At 43.3% G+C, this 20557-nt stretch overlaps 2 protein-coding genes across 2 annotated transcripts; one reads left to right on the forward strand and one right to left on the reverse strand.

Moving 5' to 3' along the window:
- Positions 1-5595: 5595 nt before the first annotated feature.
- Positions 5596-14837, reverse strand: ushbp1 (Usher syndrome 1C binding protein 1). Its single transcript, XM_085252474.1, has 14 exons — positions 14603-14837; positions 13390-13613; positions 13056-13183; positions 12705-12868; positions 12321-12479; positions 11952-12199; positions 11014-11154; positions 10797-10885; positions 10542-10677; positions 10201-10411; positions 9596-9754; positions 8268-8365; positions 7664-7786; positions 5596-7552 (listed from the first exon to the last, which is right to left on the reverse strand). Exons 1-14 carry the CDS (start codon positions 14606-14608, stop codon positions 7387-7389), a joined length of 2052 nt encoding a protein of 683 aa, XP_085108600.1. The 5' UTR covers positions 14609-14837; the 3' UTR covers positions 5596-7386.
- Positions 14838-15216: 379 nt separating this feature from the next.
- babam1 (BRISC and BRCA1 A complex member 1) lies at positions 15217-20233 on the forward strand. Its single transcript, XM_085250762.1, has 9 exons — positions 15217-15345; positions 15953-16402; positions 16490-16548; positions 16624-16744; positions 16932-17010; positions 17091-17115; positions 17216-17345; positions 17444-17530; positions 19387-20233. Exons 2-9 carry the CDS (start codon positions 15968-15970, stop codon positions 19585-19587), a joined length of 1137 nt encoding a protein of 378 aa, XP_085106888.1. The 5' UTR covers positions 15217-15345; positions 15953-15967; the 3' UTR covers positions 19588-20233.
- The last annotated feature ends 324 nt before the right edge of the window (positions 20234-20557 follow it).

Below are 20557 nucleotides of genomic sequence, written 5' to 3' on the forward strand. Positions count from 1 at the left end.
CAGGTGTGATGATCAGTTACTCAGTACTCAAGTAGCCTTGTTTACTAAATACTTTTTTACTCTTGCTTGAGTAATTTCTTGGACAGCTACTTTTTACTTTTACTTGAGTAAAAGTAGTGCTACTATTACTTGAGTACAATTTCTGGCTACTCTACCCACCTCTGCGTGCGCTACATTTCACTGACCATATCAAGATTTGTTGTTTTTTCCTGGAAATGATCGAATTCCGATATTTTTTCCAGGATTTTCCTGCTATAAAGTCATGGTTCCTGCTACTCTGTGGACAAACGCACAGACAGCAGCTGCAGACATAACAGACTTGAGCTGTAGTCTGCTTAGAGCAGGGGTGTCAAACTCAAATACACAGTGGGCCAAAATTCAAAACTGGAACAAGGTCGCGGGCTAACATTAATATTTATTGAAAAAAAATCTTCCTCCAGATTTAAGAATGAATCTTTTCTTATGGACTCAAACAAGTTTTGCTGAAAAACTGAATATGGAACAAGCAAAGCTTAATACAAAACATTATATATATTAGCTGTATAATAACAGTAGGCCAGCTCTGATAGTCATTTGGTATGGCTTCGCTGTCAAACTCTGGCCCGCGGGCCAAATTTGGCCCGCAGCCTAATTACATTTGGCCCGCGGGCCAGAGTTTGACAGCTATGGCTTAGAGGTTGTGTGTAGCTAATACTTTGGTGGTTTCTTGTATTCACGCTCTGATGATGCCACTTGTGTCACTCTGACACAATCGGTCGCTCGGTTCGGTCACAGCGACACCATCTGTGTTACATTTGTGAATGAGTAACTTTAGCTTAGACTGAGAAAAGCAACACGAGGCCAAAGTATTAAAAAAGTCCTAAACATCAACAGAAGATGTTGGAAAACTGTGTTATTGGTCTTTTGGAACTTCCATCATCAGCTGTGTGCTGTCGGAAACTGGAGGCACCTTCACTTCCTGCCGGAGTCCTTTCACTGATGTCGCCACAGAGCTGCTGTGGTTTGTTGGTTCCTGTCTCAGTTGCTGTTTGATAAATAACAAAAAAACTTACTTTAGTGGTATTAATATGTATGTAAACAGGTCTGTATGTAGCCCATCTCCTTAACAGTGGGGTGAATCTAAACATTACTCTGCATGAACATCAGATTATTAACATCTTTATGCTTTTCCAAAAACATTTCACCACTAAATACTAAAGACTTAGAAGAGTTTTGTTATTTGAAAGCCCACCGTGCTTTTTCACAATTATTATCATCATTATACCACCGTACAATCGTTACAGATGTCTAACACGTCAAATACAAATCCGTGTGTACTTCAAGGGTACATACATCTACAGATTTTATGCAGTTGTTTCCAGTACAGTTTAAAATTGACTAAAATGCACAAGGTGTGATCAGCTGCACCTAAAAGCTTCTATAAGTGGGTTTCTGATTAGGTCGCTGACCTCTTCCACAGACCAAACAGCAGTCTCGAGCCTGAAGAAAGCAGATGCATGACCAGAAGCATTTCCATCTCTTTTTTTAAACCAACATTGGCAGGTTGTCCACCATTCATCCACTCCCCACAGTCAGTCTGATGTCTGTGGACTTCAGACATGAACTGGAGCACTTGCCGTCTTATAGGCAGGATAAGCATAAAAATAGCAACTTTGCTCTTTTTTCATAGTAAAATATGAGGCAATGGGTCACCAGTTTGAGATGCAGTGTGCTCAGACATGCCCACCATCAAGTCATCAGAGCCGGACCACCTGAGAAAGATCCAAATCTTTCAGGTGGCCTATGAGCCGTGGCTACACAGGTAGATTATCTTTAATGAGATGGGGGCTCAGTTTAAATCAAGTATTTCAGCTTTTACAGGCACAGTCAGAACAAATGTGATATTGGTGACATCGAACATCTGCTGGTGACGTTTCGTTATGAAGCCTTGAGTTGAGTTTGGAGTTTTCTTGATCATCATCTCAGTGTTTTCAGACTGAGCTTGAGGAAGACGAGCAGATCTAACGAAACCTTGGACACATCCTGCTTTCTGACTCTAAAAATGACTCGTTTAGAAAATGAACTAACTCATAAATTCAGTTCCACAGAAGTCGTTTTGAAAACAGGGGCCAATGAAGAGAATGGAGGTTCAAGGCGATTCTGCATTAGCTTCACTTTTCAAACCTGGAAGCTCAATTTTTTATACTGACCTGTAACTTTTTAATTCCACCTTCAAACTAAGCAAGTACAGGCAAACACACACTGATAACACCACAGTTTATAAAATCCCAGCAGCATGAAACAGCAAAGGTACAGACTAAGCTTACCCATCAGGCTTCCACAGCTGGAATAACCAGAGTCTGAAATATGTCATCAAACAGGGACAGTTTAAACCTTCGGACTGTTCACTGGAGGATAATGAGAAGAACCAGAGAACAAATCATTGTTAATGCTGTAGATGCCCACAGCGTGTTTGCTGAACAATAACTCCAGATAGCTAGCTGTTAGCATATTTCCATGTGGTCCGACACTTACAGGAGATGAAGGTTTGTGAGGTTTGGACTTGCAGGAGGCCTGAAGCAATGACGGCTTGCTGTCATAAATCCCCATTCATATTCATACGTCAGGTAATGAGAAAAGCCTGCAACCTATTCTGGGATACAGCCAAACAGGCTGAAGCTTTGTGCGGTGAACTTAGGCGATGTTGTCAACCACAGGTGATTGGTAACCTACTGTTAGCTCGCTAGTCGTTATTTTAATATAAGTTAAATTATATTTGCATTGTTATGTAAAACATCGTATTTAGGTGTTTGTAAGTTCTTTGTGACTGCTCTGCCTGTTTACACCTTTCAAAAACAATCAAAACGGTTAGCTTGTTTTAAAAAAGCATCAGCAGCTGGTTTATTTTCTTTCTTTCCAGCACAATAGGCTGTGATAATGGTTGTGTTAAATGTATAAAGCAGAAATGATCAAGCATGAACAATATATAGTTAATATTTTCCAGAGGAGGGTTGGGAACGCTTTTAGCTGAGGTCGGCCCCAAAGTTAAATTCTGCTCTGATATCAAGAGCACCAAACCACCTGTCGGTGTGGTGTGTGGACGAGCAGGTGAAAGTGTGAAGGTTATTAAAGTAAGTGAATTTATAATGCGTCCTTCACAGGCAAATAAAGCAGTTAAAAAAGAAATAAAACGGATAAAGGTGAGACAAATATTCCTTAAACTGAGTGTGAAAGCTCTGGGATTTACTGCAGTGGTTATAACAAGATTTTAAAAATGTGTCTATAAAGTTAAAAAACATTTTTTAAAACTGAAGAGATCTCGTTCCCGAATTAGTTAAAAGACGTGCCACTCCGTTTTAAAGAGATGATTTGTTAAGACGGGTAAATAGAGAGTTGCATTGATCCCAACGAGGAAAGATAAAAGTATGAACAATTTCCAGCAGTTCCACTTCAGAATTAAAACGTCTTAACTCAGCAATGTTCCTCTGATGAATGAGGGCTGAGTCAGCTTCCTGCCAGTCTAAAGACAAAAACTGTTCAGGATAACCTCAAAGTCACATAAGCTAGATGTAGCCAACCGATTTAACCAAGACCTGATGGCAGCTTGTTAGGTTGGAAAGAACAGGAGAGATGGATGCATACAAAATTTGGTAAAAAAAAAAAAAGTTAATTAAATGACCGAATTATACAATATACAAGCTAAACAGTATAGATCCCAAAACTGATCCCTTTGGAAAGTAGCCTTTTCCAAAAGACGGAGATTAATGGTGATAAAACAGAAAATTCTGTTTGGTAAAATTGAAACCAGTCTAATGCTGATTTAAACACAATCGTCACCTGATGGCTTTAAGATTGTTGCAGGACATGAAATCAGCACAAGTAGGTGAAGATATGGTGCTGAGGTAGCTGGGATAGGTTCTAGCACCTTACCCTTCTGCTCCCTGATAAGGATACGCAAAAATGGATGGAAATGGTACTGTTAGAGAATATGGGGGATGCCAGAAAAAGATAGAGACACCAGCCTGTTTATTGCATCAAAAAGGACTGAAGGATTTCTCTTCCTGCGTGATATAAGATTAGCAAGAATTTGTAGTTCTGGCTTCCTTTATACCAACATTATAAAAACAGTTGTGCACTCTCTCAGATGAAGTCTGTGCATTTCTAATTTTTACCACATGTACTTGATATACAGTATGTGTTCCATTACAATAAATCACATACTGGTGTTGAATATTGCATTGTACAGAGAAGCACATTAGAATAGGAGCACGCTGTAAAAATGTCCTTAAAATCTTGTTTTTGTTCATTTTTCTGATGTGGAAGCTATTTCCATGAAAGCTTTAGCTCTGATCGAAGCACAATGAAACACTGATCTTAACTGAATTTGTAAATCTAAACAGCTTTCTCAACCTGCTGACAGGCAAGCATGCAATCCTATAAAAGCATGAAAATCCCCTAAGTGGACTTATAATGTGCAACAAGATTGTAGTCTTTATCTGTCGGCCTGTGGTGCGATGGGCTGCTGGCCTGAGCTGTTTGATCTCATTATCTGAGTGTGTGTGAGCACAAAAGCAGATGTGATAGGCCGTTTGATTGAGGTCAAATCTCTTTTGCGCTCCGCCGTGCCAAAAGCCACCTCCATCATGCTCCCGACCCCTCTGATGGGCCGGCTGGTGTCAGAGAGCTCAGGAGTGACATGTCAGGTCAGCGAGGCAGTGCCCTATGGCACCAAGCAGAGAAGAGAGGCGTAAAGAGAGCAGGAGATGGAGTGGTTGTGGTAGGTGAGCTAATGGCTTTGAGAAAGAAGAGGTACAGGCCTGAAGGTGCAGACTGTGATGTCTTTATACAGCGTACGAAGGGACAAATTATTAAAATGCAGGAACGGATGCAGAGAGTAAATGACTTGACCTGAAACCCATGGGTCAGGACCCCCACCCCTCCACCCCCATCTCCGTATGTGCATGTGTGATTGTGTCCACCCCCACACTGATTGACAGCCGCTGTCTTTGTCTAATAATGCTTTGGGTATTTTTCCCAGGCACTAAAAGAAACGCTGCTGTCCAAAGGCTCGAGTGGAGGCTGCTACACGTGGGGGTAGAAGTGTGTCCAGAAATATGGAGCCTAAATGTTAACAGATGAGACTGTTGGGGCTAATCGCTCGGTTCTCATGCTCTTTGTTTGACTTTCCAATCTCACATCCTTTGGGAGTGCACTGTTGCAAAACTGTATTTCAGCGCATGCTTCAGCGCACACGTATCAGCTAGATTAGATTAGACCTTTCTCACTTTCTCACTTTTTAATGGTGGAAAACTACATTAGATCACAGGCGTTTAACATTACATTGAACTATTTTATTTTTGTAATTATGTTGCAAATGAATTCAGTTGAATTAGGATTTTACATGCACACAAAAACGGCCAGAAGAGACAGCTGTAGTCATTATATATCTGTATGTTTGTGGACTGTTAATGAGTCGGAAACAAGTCAGTCTTTTTTATTATTTTATTAAAAATGTTTCAAATGGTCGGCTCCAGTTGTGTTTAAAGAACAAAAACATTTCATGTGGGCTAACGTACTACACACATCTTTAAATAACAAACATGGAATATTAGCAGGGAGCCGGACAACAGCAAATATATATGCATTTATTGAAATCAGACATTTTTTGTTGTATCTACTCGATCTGGAACTTTGTGTGTGCATTTCTCAAAACAGGCAGTAATAATGTATCAAAGTATATTTAATGATTACTGCACTTACACTATGTTAGTATATTTTAAATGAAAATATACATTTTACTCCAGTTTTCCATGGTGGCGAGATATCTGAAAAATAATACGCTGTTTAAAATGAATAAACTGTCACTACTTTTATTTTGATAATTGAAAGACGACTTTTAATAGAGTGCTTTTAGGTACCGAAATAAAACATCTGAACACTTTTTCACCCCTCGAGGATAAACAAAAGAACAAAAATCCATTTCTTTCCAAGAGACATTTTGCTTTATTGCGTTGCCTTTGACACAAGAGTCACACAGAGGTTACAACAATCGTGTCATCGAAAAAACCTTTGATGAACTCAGAAGCTTAACGCAGATCTTAGAGAGCGGCAACACAAAATGGAAAGATAATTGCATCATCTGCTCTAATGGCAGCTATTACAACAATGGCGATGGTGACCTGGAGGCGTGGGGGGAGCGGGAGGACGGGCCCTCTCCGGTGACCTCTGCTCGGGAAAGGGCGAGCTCAGGCAGGAGTCGGAGCGTCAGGGGCTCGCCACCTCGTCTGGCACTGTGAACTCTCCATTCACAGCCTAACACAACAGGCAGGCATCGCTGTGACCCTGTGGGTGTGACACTCAACCTTTGCCTTAACCTCCTGACCGGCAGTCACAGCTGCAGCTAACCGGCTCGGGCAGGTCAGGGCGAGGGGTGAGAGATGAGAGCAGGGAAGATGGAGGGGGAGGAAATAAAGAGTAAAGGCAGAGCGACTGAAATATGAACGAGTGGGTGACAAAGAAGGTGAGAAGCTCAATAAGCCGGGTCTTAAAGGGTCAATCCACTGAATTTAGAAATAATAATTTAAAAAAGCCCAGTGCATCTGGAAGTATGCACATTACCAACAAATAAATAGGTACACTAGAATAAAGAGGTAACAAATAAGGTTTTTACAGGATATAAAGAAATAATTATACTGTAAGTAAATTTAAAGACTGTGTCATTTCCTGGTGATTTAGCAGAAAAACAAACAACATGGGTACTTTTCAGGGTGCAGACTGCATTATGGAAACCTTATGTTTAACCTTGCATAAAATGTTCCTCAGTATAACGGGATTACAGCATAAATGTACAAGGCAGATATTTCCAGACACGATAACTATACACAAGGTAAGTTTAGACATACGAGAGTGAGGCGAGGCTTAGAAAACGAGTAGTTACGCTACTATGTCGACTACTAACCCCGCTGTCACAAAAGGAAGGATGCCTGGCAGCAGCTTCGTGCAGTTGGTGTTTGCAGGAAAATGGACGCGTGCACTGTTGAGGTCAGTCCCGAGGCCTTTAGTGGGCTCAGTCTTTGAGTCCCAGCTGTTTGTCTGATGTGGATCCTTTTAGAGACGCCAAGCTTTAGAGTCCAATTCAGTTTATTGATAAATCTTACACAACCGTTCAGGTAGAAATCACAGTGTTATGTTTTATTTTTTACCCCCCAAGAGCCAAAGAAAGTGCTGGATGTCATTAATGATTGCTAGATAAATAGATATTCTTTACAGGCCCAGAAAAAGGCTAAAAATCTAAGCATGTAATATAAACTAGATAAAAGCAGAAAGCTATACTCGTCATATTTACACATGTAGCTGATGTGATTAAGATACGGATGTCGAGATGGCTTTCAGCGAAGACTTGATGTCTTATAAAACAGTCTCTTCCCTCCTCCACTCCAAGGCTTCCTCTGCAGCTTTTGCAGCTCCGCCCTGGCCGTGTCGACTCTCCATCGAGGCCGCCAATTTCTGCTCCAGCCGCCACACCTGCTCCCGATACTTCCTCCGTATCTGACGGTATGAACTCAAGGCTTTGCTGCGACGAAAAGATCCACATGACTTTTTAACTTTGACTCAAGCTGAGCACAAAGGGCCTGATGAACAGACACCAAAGAAGTATATTCAGCAGCTTTCTTTTTCCATTCACCTGTGAGCTTGTGTGAGGCGAGCTATCTGCTCCGCATTGTCCCTCCTGTGGGAGGAACTGTCTGAGACGGCTGCGTTCAGTGACTCATGGACCAAAGCCAGCCGCTTCTTCAAGGCTTGCTCCCTGGAAAAAGAAATAGTGAGGTCAGTGGGTAAACATGCTGTGAGGTTATTCATTTTGCTGCAAGCACAAAAGATGTTTACTCACAGACTCATATTTAACATGCGTCCTTGGCCTTAGGGCCGCTGTGACGCATTGTGTTAACAGGAGTGCTTTATTTAAAAGTATTCAGCACTCTAGGTCAGAAGAGAAAAGGTGCTCTCTGAAGCACATCGTGGAGAGAAACAGCTAGAAATTCTTTATGTGCAAAGTCTGCAGCGTTCCTAAGCAACAGTTCAAAGCGGCCAAGAGATGTCTGACACATTTTCAAACCTGATTATATTCAAGTACGTCCACATATTCAACATCCAGATAATTACTATCATAATTATTATCAGATTTTATTGTTAAAACACGAAACTAGAAGTTGTCAAGAGCTAAAGTGCTTCTATATAGAGGCCATATGACACCGACAGGTATGGAAAAGACAGAATCCAACCCTCACCTCTGCAGGACCGCCTGCAGCTCTTTCAGGATGGGTCTTGTCCTATAACCAGCGATGTCCCCTTCACAACCGAGCTTCGCTGCGTTCTCACAGAGCCTCTGAAACACAACGTTCAGTTAAGATACCGCCCAAAGTCCCAAAGGTGTCTTCACTTCTCCTCTGGCGTATGTGCACTTTAATCTAAAGCTGTGGCTCCAGGCTGTCATCATGCAATGTCTCGTGTTTTTAGCTCTGAAGTGCTTTTACACTTTAAGGCTGATGGGACACTGTTGGCCGTGGACACCGAAGTTTGTGAGTATGATAGCTTGAAAATGAGGTGGATTTGATATCCCAATATTGACCTCAAGGTCAAGGTCAGAGGTCAAGTTTTCTCAAAACCTTGTGAATGTAATTAATTGAGATTTTCTAATTCATACCATACGAGCTACTATGAGGCTGGGGCTGGTGGTTGCCAGTATTTCTTACAGTTCAGTGTCCAACAGACCGAATAAAGTGATCTGCGAGGCCAGTAGTGTTGTGGGGATGGAGCTGGACTCTCAAAGGGGTGTCAGAGAGGTGGACGTTGTCCAGGACAAGGACGACGCTGGACGATACCTCCCACCCACTACATGACGTGTTGGCCAGTGACAGGAGCACGCTCAGTGAGAGACAGAGGAACCATCCCTGCCTGTGATCAGTTACTGCTCTTACTGTCTCAGAGCGATGTGACCACATAATTTCCTCAAACGTATTCTGATTCTAACATCATTTGTTTTTATCATTGACCGTATCAGGAACATAATACTTGGGTCTAATTTCTCCAGCTGAGCAAAATCAGCTGGTTCAGACGCCTGCATGTACACGCAGCATTTATTACACGGCCTGGGCGCTGACTGAGATTTTAGGTGAAGTAGCCAAACAGGACACAGTCTGCAGAAACCAGGCAGCGTGCAGCACAGGAAGTTTGAAAGCTATTCACATTTGTAATCTGGAGGCAAAGAGCCAGTGCAAATTAACATCACGGGGGGAAGGAAAGCTAAAGGAGCTGTTCCACTCTTTGTCATTTGACAATGACAGAGATGCGCGGCATGAATCTGTGCTGCAGTGACAGGACAGCTCAGCAGAAGACCTTGTGGAACCAAAATATCCTTCCTGGCCTGGAGGGATTCTGCTTTTGTAGATGTGTGATTTCCCACGTGGGGCACCCATATTTGAATCGGGTCTGTCACAGTAGACCAGCGTCCTGCTCCCTCTTGCTCGTTTCACCTTGACTTTGTATTATTTTCCAATTTGAAAAAAAGAAAGGATAAAAACCCCGTCTGGATTGCTGCTGCAGGAGTGTATCCTACCTGTTGTTCAGTCCTACGATCCTCCACCTCCTCTTGGAGACTTTCTGGGATGAAGACCCCAGCTGCTCCCTGAGCCTTCTGGCCCATTAAACTCCACTCCAGACACCTCAGCTCTTTCTCCTTGAGGCGGATTAAAGCTCGCAGATCTGACATCTCCTCCTGAACAAAAGCGGTTATTTAAAGAGTGGCAGCTACATGATTGGATAGAGGCACCAAAGCCCAGCTTTGGTTCCTCTATTGATTTGATAAATATTACCTCAGACTGTCAATGCATGAAGATTTCTTTAGAATATCCTGATGTTGTGTCCCCTGATTTTTCTTTTTTGTTTGCATGTAAATTCATGAAACTCTGTCTCGTTTAGCTGGTTTGCACTTTTGTTTGAGTTATTATGAATTTATTATAATCTGTATATTCATGGCGTCTCATCCACTATATCCTGTATATGTATTTAGAGTACTATGCAAACAGTGTTTTAGGAAATTGTGCAAATATTTTACTCCTTTCATAGAATAAATCTGTTTCACTCATAATCTCTTTGCATCCATAGTTTTGCATGCTTTTATTTTTTTTCCTGGCCATGGTGTGATTGTAATGTACGTCATACCCTGACTGAGATCAGTTCATAAAACAGGGAAGGCTTCTCCTTCTTGTTATCAGGCTTGTCTTTAGTCATGTGACCCCCTCTTTGTCCAGGTGGGCTCAGTTTGGCCTCTGCTCCTGGACCTGGCTTAGGGAGGCAAATGGCTGCCCGGTCCCTCTTCAGGCGCTCAATTTGCTGCCGGAGAGCCGCCTCCCGATCCTCGGGCTCGGGCGTCCTGTGGGGTTACTTGCAGTGAACAAGCTGACAAAAGCGCAGCCCAAGAAATTTGCATATTTGAAGTTCCTACACGGTGATCTCGAACTCTTTCGTCAGCTTTGTTGTGTGTAAGCGTTTTAAAACATCACCTCTGCCCGGTGTGACTCGCTGTTTCCGTCTCCTCTGTGACCCCTGCTGTCGAGAAGGAGGTGGACAGCTCTTCAGTGCCCATTTTCCTCAGCTGAGCTAATGGACTGTCTGGGTCCCGAATGTCACCGACCGGCTCTGATGATGGGAAAAAGAGAGAACACAACTGTGTCTAATGCTTGAAAGCCGTATATTGTACATGTGAGTGTCTGAGTGCTCTTTGGTGCGAGCAGTATTAAAACTCGGTATTCCATCACCTGCTGAGACACTCTGCTGAGGACTGCTTTGCTGCTTCCTGGCGTCATAAAGCGACAGCAGCTCGCCGTAGGCCTCTTCACACTCCTCACTGTCAGTCGCAAAACACAAAACGTGACCTTGCTAATACTGTTAAACCGACCTGTGCGTGCTGATGGTTTCTGACAGGTGATAACGAACTCGTCCAGCGTTGACACAGACAGAAATATTTATTGGTACCAGTATCTGAGAGCCATCTGCAGGGCCGAGCAGTCGGACTCAAGCCTGTTCAGCGTGAGATTGATCTGCTCCGACTCTCCTTTCCTTCGCTCCAGAGCTGCAGTGAGACGTTCGTTTCTGGCCTTCAGCCTCTCGATGCATCTGCGGTAAAGTGAGTGAGGATGAGGGGATTAATTCAATTCAATTCAATTTTATTTATATAGCGCCAAATCACAACAAAAGTCGCCTCAAGGCGCTTCAGAGAGAAAAACCCAACAATCATATGACCCCCTACGAGCAGCACTTTGGCGACAGTGGGAAGGAAAAACTCCCTTTTAACAGGAAGAAACCTCCAGCAGAACCAGGCTCAGGGAGGGGCGGGGCCATCTGCTGTGATTGGTTGGGGTTAAGAGTGAAATGGCTTTAATGATCAAAATAACACATGAAGAAGCTGCTTTACTTGATTGGTTGAGTTAAACTTCAGCAATTACATCATCAATCAGACCAGTGAGATTTGAGATTTGACCCTTATAAGCACTTTGAGGCGGTCTTCAGGAGGCAGAGCAGGTCATCTACTAATGGCAAGGTTGGTGGTTCGATCCCTGGCTCCTCCAGCCTGTATGCTAATTATCCTTGGGCATAAAAAACTAATCCCAAGTCGGAGTGTGAATGTTAAATAGAAAGCACTGGTGAATGTGGCCTGTTGTATAAAATGCTTTGAGTACTCTGTTAAAGCAGAAAGGTGATAAGAACCAGTGTTACAGATATCTACCTGAATCTTTAAATGAGCTGTGGGAGGTTATAAGAACATGTAGTCATAAGTCTAGTAAGTGAAACTGTATCTGTGTCTTTCTTTACATACATGTAAATACAGGGACAGCGTGTGTCAACAATGTGGTAGTCGAGTTTTTATTTTTATTTATAACTCCTAAACCTTCTAAGCTGCTAATCACTCCCACCTGTTGAGCCGCTCTGTCTCAGACTCCAGGCTAAGGGGGCTGGGACAGAGACTGCCCGAGTTAACTGATCCCAGTGGAGATCCATCCCCACCCACAGTCAGAGGCGTCACAGCTCTGTTGGCTCTCCTGTGGAGTAAAGGTGAACCGGGATAGGGGGGCGAGGCCCAGTCTGGACTTAGGGCCCCAGCAGTGGGCCGGTAGGAAGGAATGTGGCCGCCAGACCTCCAGGCTTTATGGAGACCAACCAGCTGAAACACAGGAGAAAGGCAGCTGCACTGATTCTTGTCAGTCTCTTGTAGTGTTTATTGGATCTTTGTCCACTGAACGAGATTCATTCTGGCTAATAAAGTACGAGACATCTTCTCCCACCTTGTTCTTCTCCTCTTCCACCTGGCTGATGCTGCTCTGTGGGGGGCTTCTGAGAGCAGACTCCTGTTTGTCCCCATCCAGCATGTCTTCCTGGTACTGGTCTCTTGGGAAGCTCGACCGGCACGAAATCCCAAACTCTCTTTCCATCTCTTCCAATATCTGTTGGAAATGAAGCAGGATCATGAAAGGGACTGATGGGAGTCTAAAGACAGTCTGAACAATGACATTTTTTTCTCATAAACTGATCCTTGCTGAATTTTCTTTTTTTATGAAAGAAGAAGAGCCAGTATATGGACCTGAAGCTCTTTTTCTTGGGCTTTGCAGCTTTAAATTACTTAATAGATGTTTTAATTGTGATTATTCTTATTTGTTTTTAACTTATACCTGGCTGGCTTTAACCCAGTTCTCTTGAGCTGCTCTCAGATGCTCTCTGTGCTTTTCCTGGTCAGAAGCTGTGATGGGGGCCGCCCAGGTCCTTCTGAAGCTGATGGAGTCCTCCACTGATGATAAAACCTCCTGCAGTTTGCTCCAGACAACACCACTGCCTCCTAGTGGATAGAAAGCAAAGGTGCAGGGATATATGCAGTATAGGATGCTCAAACAAACATAAAATATGCAATAAAGGACATAAACATAAAATATTAATCGGTGGAAGCTTCTGGATTGGATGAAAGTGCATGGCATCCAAACTGATAAGCTCTGCTGATGAACGAGTGATGCTATGGTAACGCCAACCTTGCTCATTCAGTGGAGGTTTAGATGTTGGGCTGTTTCTTTCTGGGCTGCTTCTAACGAGCCGGTGAGACAGAAGATCTGGAACCAGAGGCCTGGATGGAGCCGGCGGTCTCGTGTCATCTGGTTCACTGCAAGAGTAGTGCGTTTACACGAGCTATAGGTTGAATATCAAACTCCCTATTAATGTGAAAATATGTGTGGTATTGCCCACAAGGATGAATACAAATCCACAGATTTCAGGTGTCTTGTAAGGATGGCATTAGTATTCAAGTCAAAGTGGAGCCAAAGGTGATGCTGCAGTAAATCCAGCCGTCGCGCCGGGCGCCTCGCTTACCTTGGAGCTTTTAGTGACCCCATCTTCTTGTTCAGTTCAGCAATGATGTTGAGCAGCGTGCCCACTTCAGCCTCACACTGAGCCAGCTCTGCTGGTGTAGGCTCGAGGATGACTGCAGGGTCACAGCCCTCGTGGTAGAGGGAGATATAGTCACTCGGGCTCATCGCCTCCTTGTCACACCTTGACCCTGCATCCAGACTGTCACATCTGCCTCGTCTGAAATCCTACAGAAACATGGAGTCGTGTTTGGACTGAAAGAAAAAATAACTTGGAGGACCCATTCATTTAGTTTTTTGCTGTATTTTTTTTTATATTTCTGCAATCTGTCACGTCTGCGTGCACCAATAATAACACACATCACACCCGATGTATGCAGCCTTCTTCCGTCCTGTGAACAAGCACCTTTCAGTGAGTACAGCAAAATAATTTAATTATATAATGTATCAGCATTAAAAATCTGTTACGCTATTGAGCCAAACATGTTTGGCAGCTATTGTTCTGAGCAACGGAAAAGGAGGAAACTAAAACATCCTGACATCCAACTTCCTGCCAAGCAAATATTTGTGGACCGAACCATCTATTGTTTTCATGAAGAACGCTGAACAAATCTCTCAGACACAAAATGTTGAATCAGAACAAAATGTTACTCTTTAATTATGGAATTAACTACAGTCAGATGTAGAATGAAAATGTACTTTTTAAACGATTGAACACATACATCTTTTTAATAACACACGTATATATGGTGCAGGCCAGAGTTGGCAACATACTTGAAATTCCTTATCCTCATTACCAAACTATTCCCAGTCAGTGTCAGAGAAAAGTCATTAAGGCATGAAAAGGGGGAATAAAGACTTTACGCATGCTGTCAGACCAACTCTCTGATTTCAGATTTGTGGATTTTATTACTTATGTGCAAAGTGCATGTTTTCAAACAGTAAAAAGTCTTACCCTGCCTTATCGATGGGGCAGATTAAATCATTTAAAAGTCTCTATTATGAGGCTGCAGCAGTTCTGCAAACAACAGTTCTTCTCTTATGGGGCATATTGGAGCAACATGCGACATCTGCATTAGGCATTTACCAGTGACAGCTTTGAACTGCATTACAAACTCATATACTGTGTCACATATCATAAGCTCAACTGGATTTATGTTGCTCCCAATCTCACTAAACCTTCAAAACAATCCCTCAAACATTTCATCATAACTTACCTCCATGCTCGCTGATCTGTGTGACTGCAGAAGTGACTCAGTTTACCACGTGTGTAAAAAAAAAAAAAAAATTGACAAAATGAGGGTCTGTTTTCTTCCGTCCTACTATTTTGTGTAATTATATTTTCCAAGAGTCAGTCAGTCTCTGTAATAAGTCTGCTCTCTCCATGTCTGCCTAACACTGTTTTGTGTGATGGGTGAAGTAAGTGGAAAAGTCATCCCCACCCATTCCCTTTCACTCTGAGTCCTTTCCTGTTTTGTCCGTAGTGTGCTTCTATGTCTGATTATGACCAAAGGGGGTGTGAATTATCCTATCTGGTTAAAATGTGATATATACGCAGGAAAATGCTACCTGTTTATTTTTTGGATACAATCTGCAGACCGGTGTTGGCAAAAAATATAGTAAAAGACTCACTTTGGTAGAATAAATTCAATACATCAATAAATCAATCGATTACTTATGCATGACAGTATCTGTGGACTCAAACAAAGCTTTTTATGATACTACTACTACTGCTACTGCAGTAAAAACTATATTATTAGGTCAGCAAAACTGTTTTTGAGCACCACAATCCATAAACTTCATTACCCACAATTCCATTGTACCCGTTCCAGTTTCTGGTTATATCATTTCCGTTCAGGAAGTGTCCGTTCAAAACAAATGTTAGCTCGCTGTTGGAATATTTCTCAGTCCTCAATGAGTTGTTACCGTATATAAATACAAGACCTGTCGTAATAATTAAGTAAGTGTCTGTTCTTCTTCTTCCAAATGTAAAAGTTATACTTCAGTTCACAGAGTGACTGATTTGACGTATTTGTTTTAGTTAAAGCTAACTAATGCTAACGGCTAATGTTGCTACAGCCGTGGAGCATCAGCTGCTCTGTCTGCTGTGGTTTTTAGCACTTTGTCAGGTTTTCTGGTCGCATTGACTCAAGCTTTTGCCAATTAATAATATTTCCTGTAAATATACACCACTGCGTTTATCTACACATAACACTCGAGCTAACACGTGGAGAAGCAGTCCTTGTGTGTAAAATGAACTTTACACTGGACTGAGTTTGTACTGAAAGTAGAAATATGATTTTAAAGTTGATGAGAATGGTTGTGTGGTGGTCTGGTGTAAATGTGCCCTCTGTAAGATAGGGACAAGCGGTGTCGTTTATGAGAAGCCCGTGTTTAGGATTTTAGGTGGATTTGCACTTGTTGGTCTTTGTGAAGGATGGACAGCAAGCAAAGTTACAAATATTATACCAGCCTTTTAATGTCAAGTGAGTCCATCACCTGTTAAATGCTAGAAATCTTTGAGAGCCAGAATAACTAACTTCACCTCACCACCTCCACTTCTGTAGCTTCCTCCTTTATCAATGGACACACCAGAGCCCGGCCAGGCAGATGGAGAGGAGCGTCTTGTAGAGCTCCGACCTCGAACGCGCTCCAACCCAGAGGGTGCTGAGGACCGACGCAGCAGCACTGGCAGCCTCGGAGGCAACGGGAACCCCAGCATATCTCAGCCTGCCGTGGGAAGTCGTGTGGAGGGAGAAGGTGAGGCCTCGACCAGCGACAGCCCTCCAAGTTCCACCACCGCAACCATCTCAGTGTCTACGGCTCAGGCTGTGGCTCCTACTGCCGTCACAGGTGCGACTGCTGCGGCCAGTGCTGCGGTACCACTGTCCACTACGGCCGTGTCAACCAAAGACTGGCCAAAGTCCACACAGCAGCACCCCACACTCACCACGTCCGTCCCTTCACCGGCAGAGTATCAGCTCAGAGTGCCCCGTGTAAACTGCCCAGAGAAAGTGGTGGGTCCACTTAGCATTTCAGATTTTTGAAGAGTCACAAGAAAAAAAAAAGTCATTTTCACTGTCAGTTCTTCTCTTTTATGACAGATTATCTGCTTAGATCTTTCTGAAGAGATGTCTTTGCCAAAGCTGGAGTCCTTTAACGGGTAGGCGGCTGCATGTTAAACTTCATTGTGTGTCGTCAAAGTTTCACCGCCTAATTTGACTGTTTTTCAACCTAGGTCTAAAACGAATGCTCTGAACATATCCCAGAAGATGATTGAGATGTTTGTCAGAACAAAACACAAGATTGACAAACGGCACGAGTTTGCTCTGGTGGTCGTCAACGATGACGCCCTGTGGGTGAGTACGAGAGCTGTTAGGATGCTTTTTCTTATGTGTGACTTCTAAAAAATGTAGAAGACTCAACACACTCTTAGCCGTTTGTTTGGGCATGATCATGTAGTTCCTTTTTGTTGTTGTTGTCTATGGCGGTTGAATGCACTTCCCTAATGTAACGTCATTTAATCCATCTGTGGACATATCTCAGCTGTCAGGCTTTACCTCTGATCCCAGGGAGCTGTGTAGCTGCTTGTATGACCTGGAGACCAACGTGTGCGAGTCCTTCAGTATCCTTAAACTGAAACTGACAAAAAAATGCTAGTAACTTCTAGATGTTTGGTTTTGACCCTTAACTCCCCTTTTATAGACCTGGAAGATCTCCTTAATGTCATGTAAGTAACAGATCTGCTGTAAATTTGATTAAAAATGCGATTTTTTTAGCTTCTAAACACATAAGTGTTTCAACTGTTTGCTCATTTTTTGCCTTTGCAGACATCAGAAAATCGAGCTGCCGTTGATGGAGAATATTCAGACTATCCCGCCTCCGTATGTGGTGCGGACTGTGCTTATCTACAGCCGTCATGCTGGGCAGCTGCAGTTCAACCCATCTGAGGCTGTTAGTGTAAGTACAGCACAGTCTCTCTTTGTGTCTGTATTTTAGTTTTTACACGTGGGACCTGTTCCTGACTGTGCACTTTGTGTTTCTCTGTCCTGTCACAGAAAATGCTGCAGTCGCCATATTTTTTCTTCGACGTGGTCTATTTGCACAACGGGGTGGAAGAGCAGGGGGATGAGACCAGCTGGAGGGTGAGTGCAGAAGCTGGTGATGGTTCAAACTGTGTGCAGCAGCTCCATGTACCAGGTTTGACGCCCTTTTACCTTCAGAAGTGCCTTAAATCTGTATGGCACAGGTTCAACAAGGTGCTGGGAACATTCATCAGAGGTCTCGGTCCATAAACCATCGCATCAAATAGTATCCAGTCTCAAACTGACCGCAGCCTTAGACTGTCACTGACCGGGTGGTTAAAGGAGTCAAACAAGCTTCATGCTGTGCCACAGCGATCCAGTTACTGTCCTACCAAAGGGGGGGACGTGTGGATGATTATTAACATGAGGAATAAGAAAACAGAGGAACATAAAATACCTCGTGATCAAGATCAAATCTGTTAAAATAAGTTAGTTCAGTGGATAAGACGACACAATAATGGCACACAGTGCGTGAGTGCTTTACTGACAACACATTTTTCAGCTAGCAAGTATTACACAAACCACACTATACGCTCATTGGTTACTTTCTTAGGTGCACGCGATCAGTTGCTTGTTAATGCAAATATCCAATCGGCCAATCACATGTCAGCATAGCAGGTGATTTAAGTCACTTTAAACGTGACGTGTTTTGGTGCCTTAATGTTGAAGCAGACGGGCTACAACAGCAGGAGAGCGCCCTGGCTGCCACTCCTGTCAGTTACAAACAGGAAACTGAGGCTACGCTCCGCACAGGTTCAACAAAATTAGAAGATTGGAGTGTGGCAAATATTTCCTTGGCACACTTTGGTCCTTTTAGTACCAGCTGAGAATTGTTTAAAGCAGGGGTGTCCAACTCCAGGCCTCGAGGGTGTCCTGCAGGTTTTAGATCTCACCCTGGGACATCACGCCTGAATCAAACGATGAGTTCATTGCCAGGCCTCTGGAGAACTTCAAGATATTTAAACCAGCTGTGTTGGATCAAGGACACATTTGAAACCTGCAGGACACCTTGAGGCCTGGAGTTGGACACCCCTGAGTATTGTTGCTGACCACAGTGATGCGATCTCCTGATGGCTGCTCCCAGCAGCGTGACGCACCATCTCATAAAGCTTAAATCATCTCAAGCTGGTTTCTTGAATGTGACGATGAGATCACTGCACTTAGATGACCTCTGCCGTTAGAGCGCGTTGGCCTTTCGGATGTGGTGGAACGGGAGATTTCCACGATGACTGTGCAGCAACTGCGTGATGCTATCACGTCAAGAAGAACCAAAAACTCTGAGAAATGTTTCCAGCGTTCTGTTGAATCAGTGACCCAAAGGATTGAGACAGCTGAGACAAGCGGTACCAACAAGGTCCAGTGAGTGCATGTTGTAACCTTTGAATAAATCCAAACCTTTACTTGTCTAAACATAAAGTACGTCCTTGTTTCTCGTCAGTGTTCAGCATGTTTGAAAAGCCTCTGTGGCATGTTAAATGTGAACCAGGGCACCGCTGTAGTTACTGGTTTGAGCGTTAAAGCTCTGCTCTGAGGCAATTCGCTGCATGTCGTCCCCTGCATCGTCTCCCAGCTTTCATGTCTTCTCTCCACTGTCCCATCTCATTAAAGGCTAAAACCCCCCCAAAATATATATTTGAAAAAATGAACCATCTATGCCGCCAAGCTTATCTTTTAAGATATTTTCTGCACATTGTAAGACAGCGATGCCAAACTCTGGGCTGTGGAGCTTTTGCACGCCCGACTCACCTTCAAAGCCTTTGCTGCTCTCGTGTTCACACCCAGTGATGATAAAACTGCAGTACTGACACTAAAAACCAGCACCGGCCTTTTGATTCTGTATGTAAAAAGCTGTTTTACACTGTCTCACCTGATATTCTCTTGCATACTCTTAAACTGAGTATTTGCTTTTTCTCCAGGACAACTACACCTCTTTCAGTAACCTGGACTCTAAGGGCATGTGTTACCGCTTTGAGGTTTCCTTAGGCGGACCCGCCATTGAGCTGCACAATTGCATGGCCAAACTTCTGGCTCACCCTTTACAAAGGCCTTTCCAGAGTCATGCATCTTACAGCCTGCTGGAGGGGGACGACCCCCAGGACATTGAGGCAACAGTTTAAAATGGGACACTGGCTTCTCTGTGAAATCCACACGCACGCGTTTCGGTTTTTCCTCCACATTATGACCATTTTTTCTCTTAGCTGCTGTAATTCATGTATTATTTGGGATGTAGGTGTAGATCTAAGGATAACCAAGGGGTTTGGTAAGTTGCCAACTGCACAGACATTGTATGTCCATACTAAAATAGACGAGTGATTTTTTTTTTTTTTCTTCATCTTAGCTGCAGAACTCATGCAGCTGTTAGCTGCAGGTGTCGTGAGAATGATTAAAAGTCCCAGAATCCAAGAAAAAGATAAAAGAGCAGCTAAACGGTGTAAAGGCATCATTCATCCCTCGTTGCTTTCTAACACACCACACTGCTCCGAAGCAGGCGATCGGGAAACTAATGAACCTTAATTTGAAGTAATGAATCACAGAGACACGTGATCCTGCCTGTACGTCTGTTTTAATCTACTTTGTTTTATAAGGGCTTGTTTTCTTTCTTAGCTGTCACACTTACGTTATGTTACATAAGCAATGAAAAAATAAAGGGTATGATTGTAAAAACGGCCCTTTGCACTGCCCGTAGATGCACTCGAAACACGTTGTGTACAGATGACGTTTGTAAAACTGTTTCTGCGGATTAAAAACGTTCGTTTAATGACACTTGTCGTGTTCGTGTGTTTGATGTCATTTTTTTAATGTCTAGCTTTTGTCAGGAGATGGCAGCAAAGCCTCTGCTGGGATCCTTCAGCTGTAACTGTGATTTCACTGCAGCTCAGATGTCTTTATATTCGTGTTTATGGCGGTGATTGAGCAGTCGAGCAGCAGACACCGTTGTAAACAGGAAGTCTTCTCCAGTTGTAGCATGAAGATTAATTCAGTGTGGAGGTTCTCAGTCTTGTTCTGATGCTTCACGTGCTGTTTGAATGTAAGTGAAGCACTGACGGCATCAGTCATGTCTCTATCATATTCAGTTTGGTTCCGCTC

This window comes from Mchenga conophoros, linkage group LG17, assembly GCF_057382185.1.
Source record: "Mchenga conophoros isolate Kocher_MC1m ecotype Shallow Benthic linkage group LG17, M_conophoros_male_GT1.1, whole genome shotgun sequence".
Classification (NCBI taxonomy): Eukaryota; Metazoa; Chordata; class Actinopteri; order Cichliformes; family Cichlidae; genus Mchenga; species Mchenga conophoros.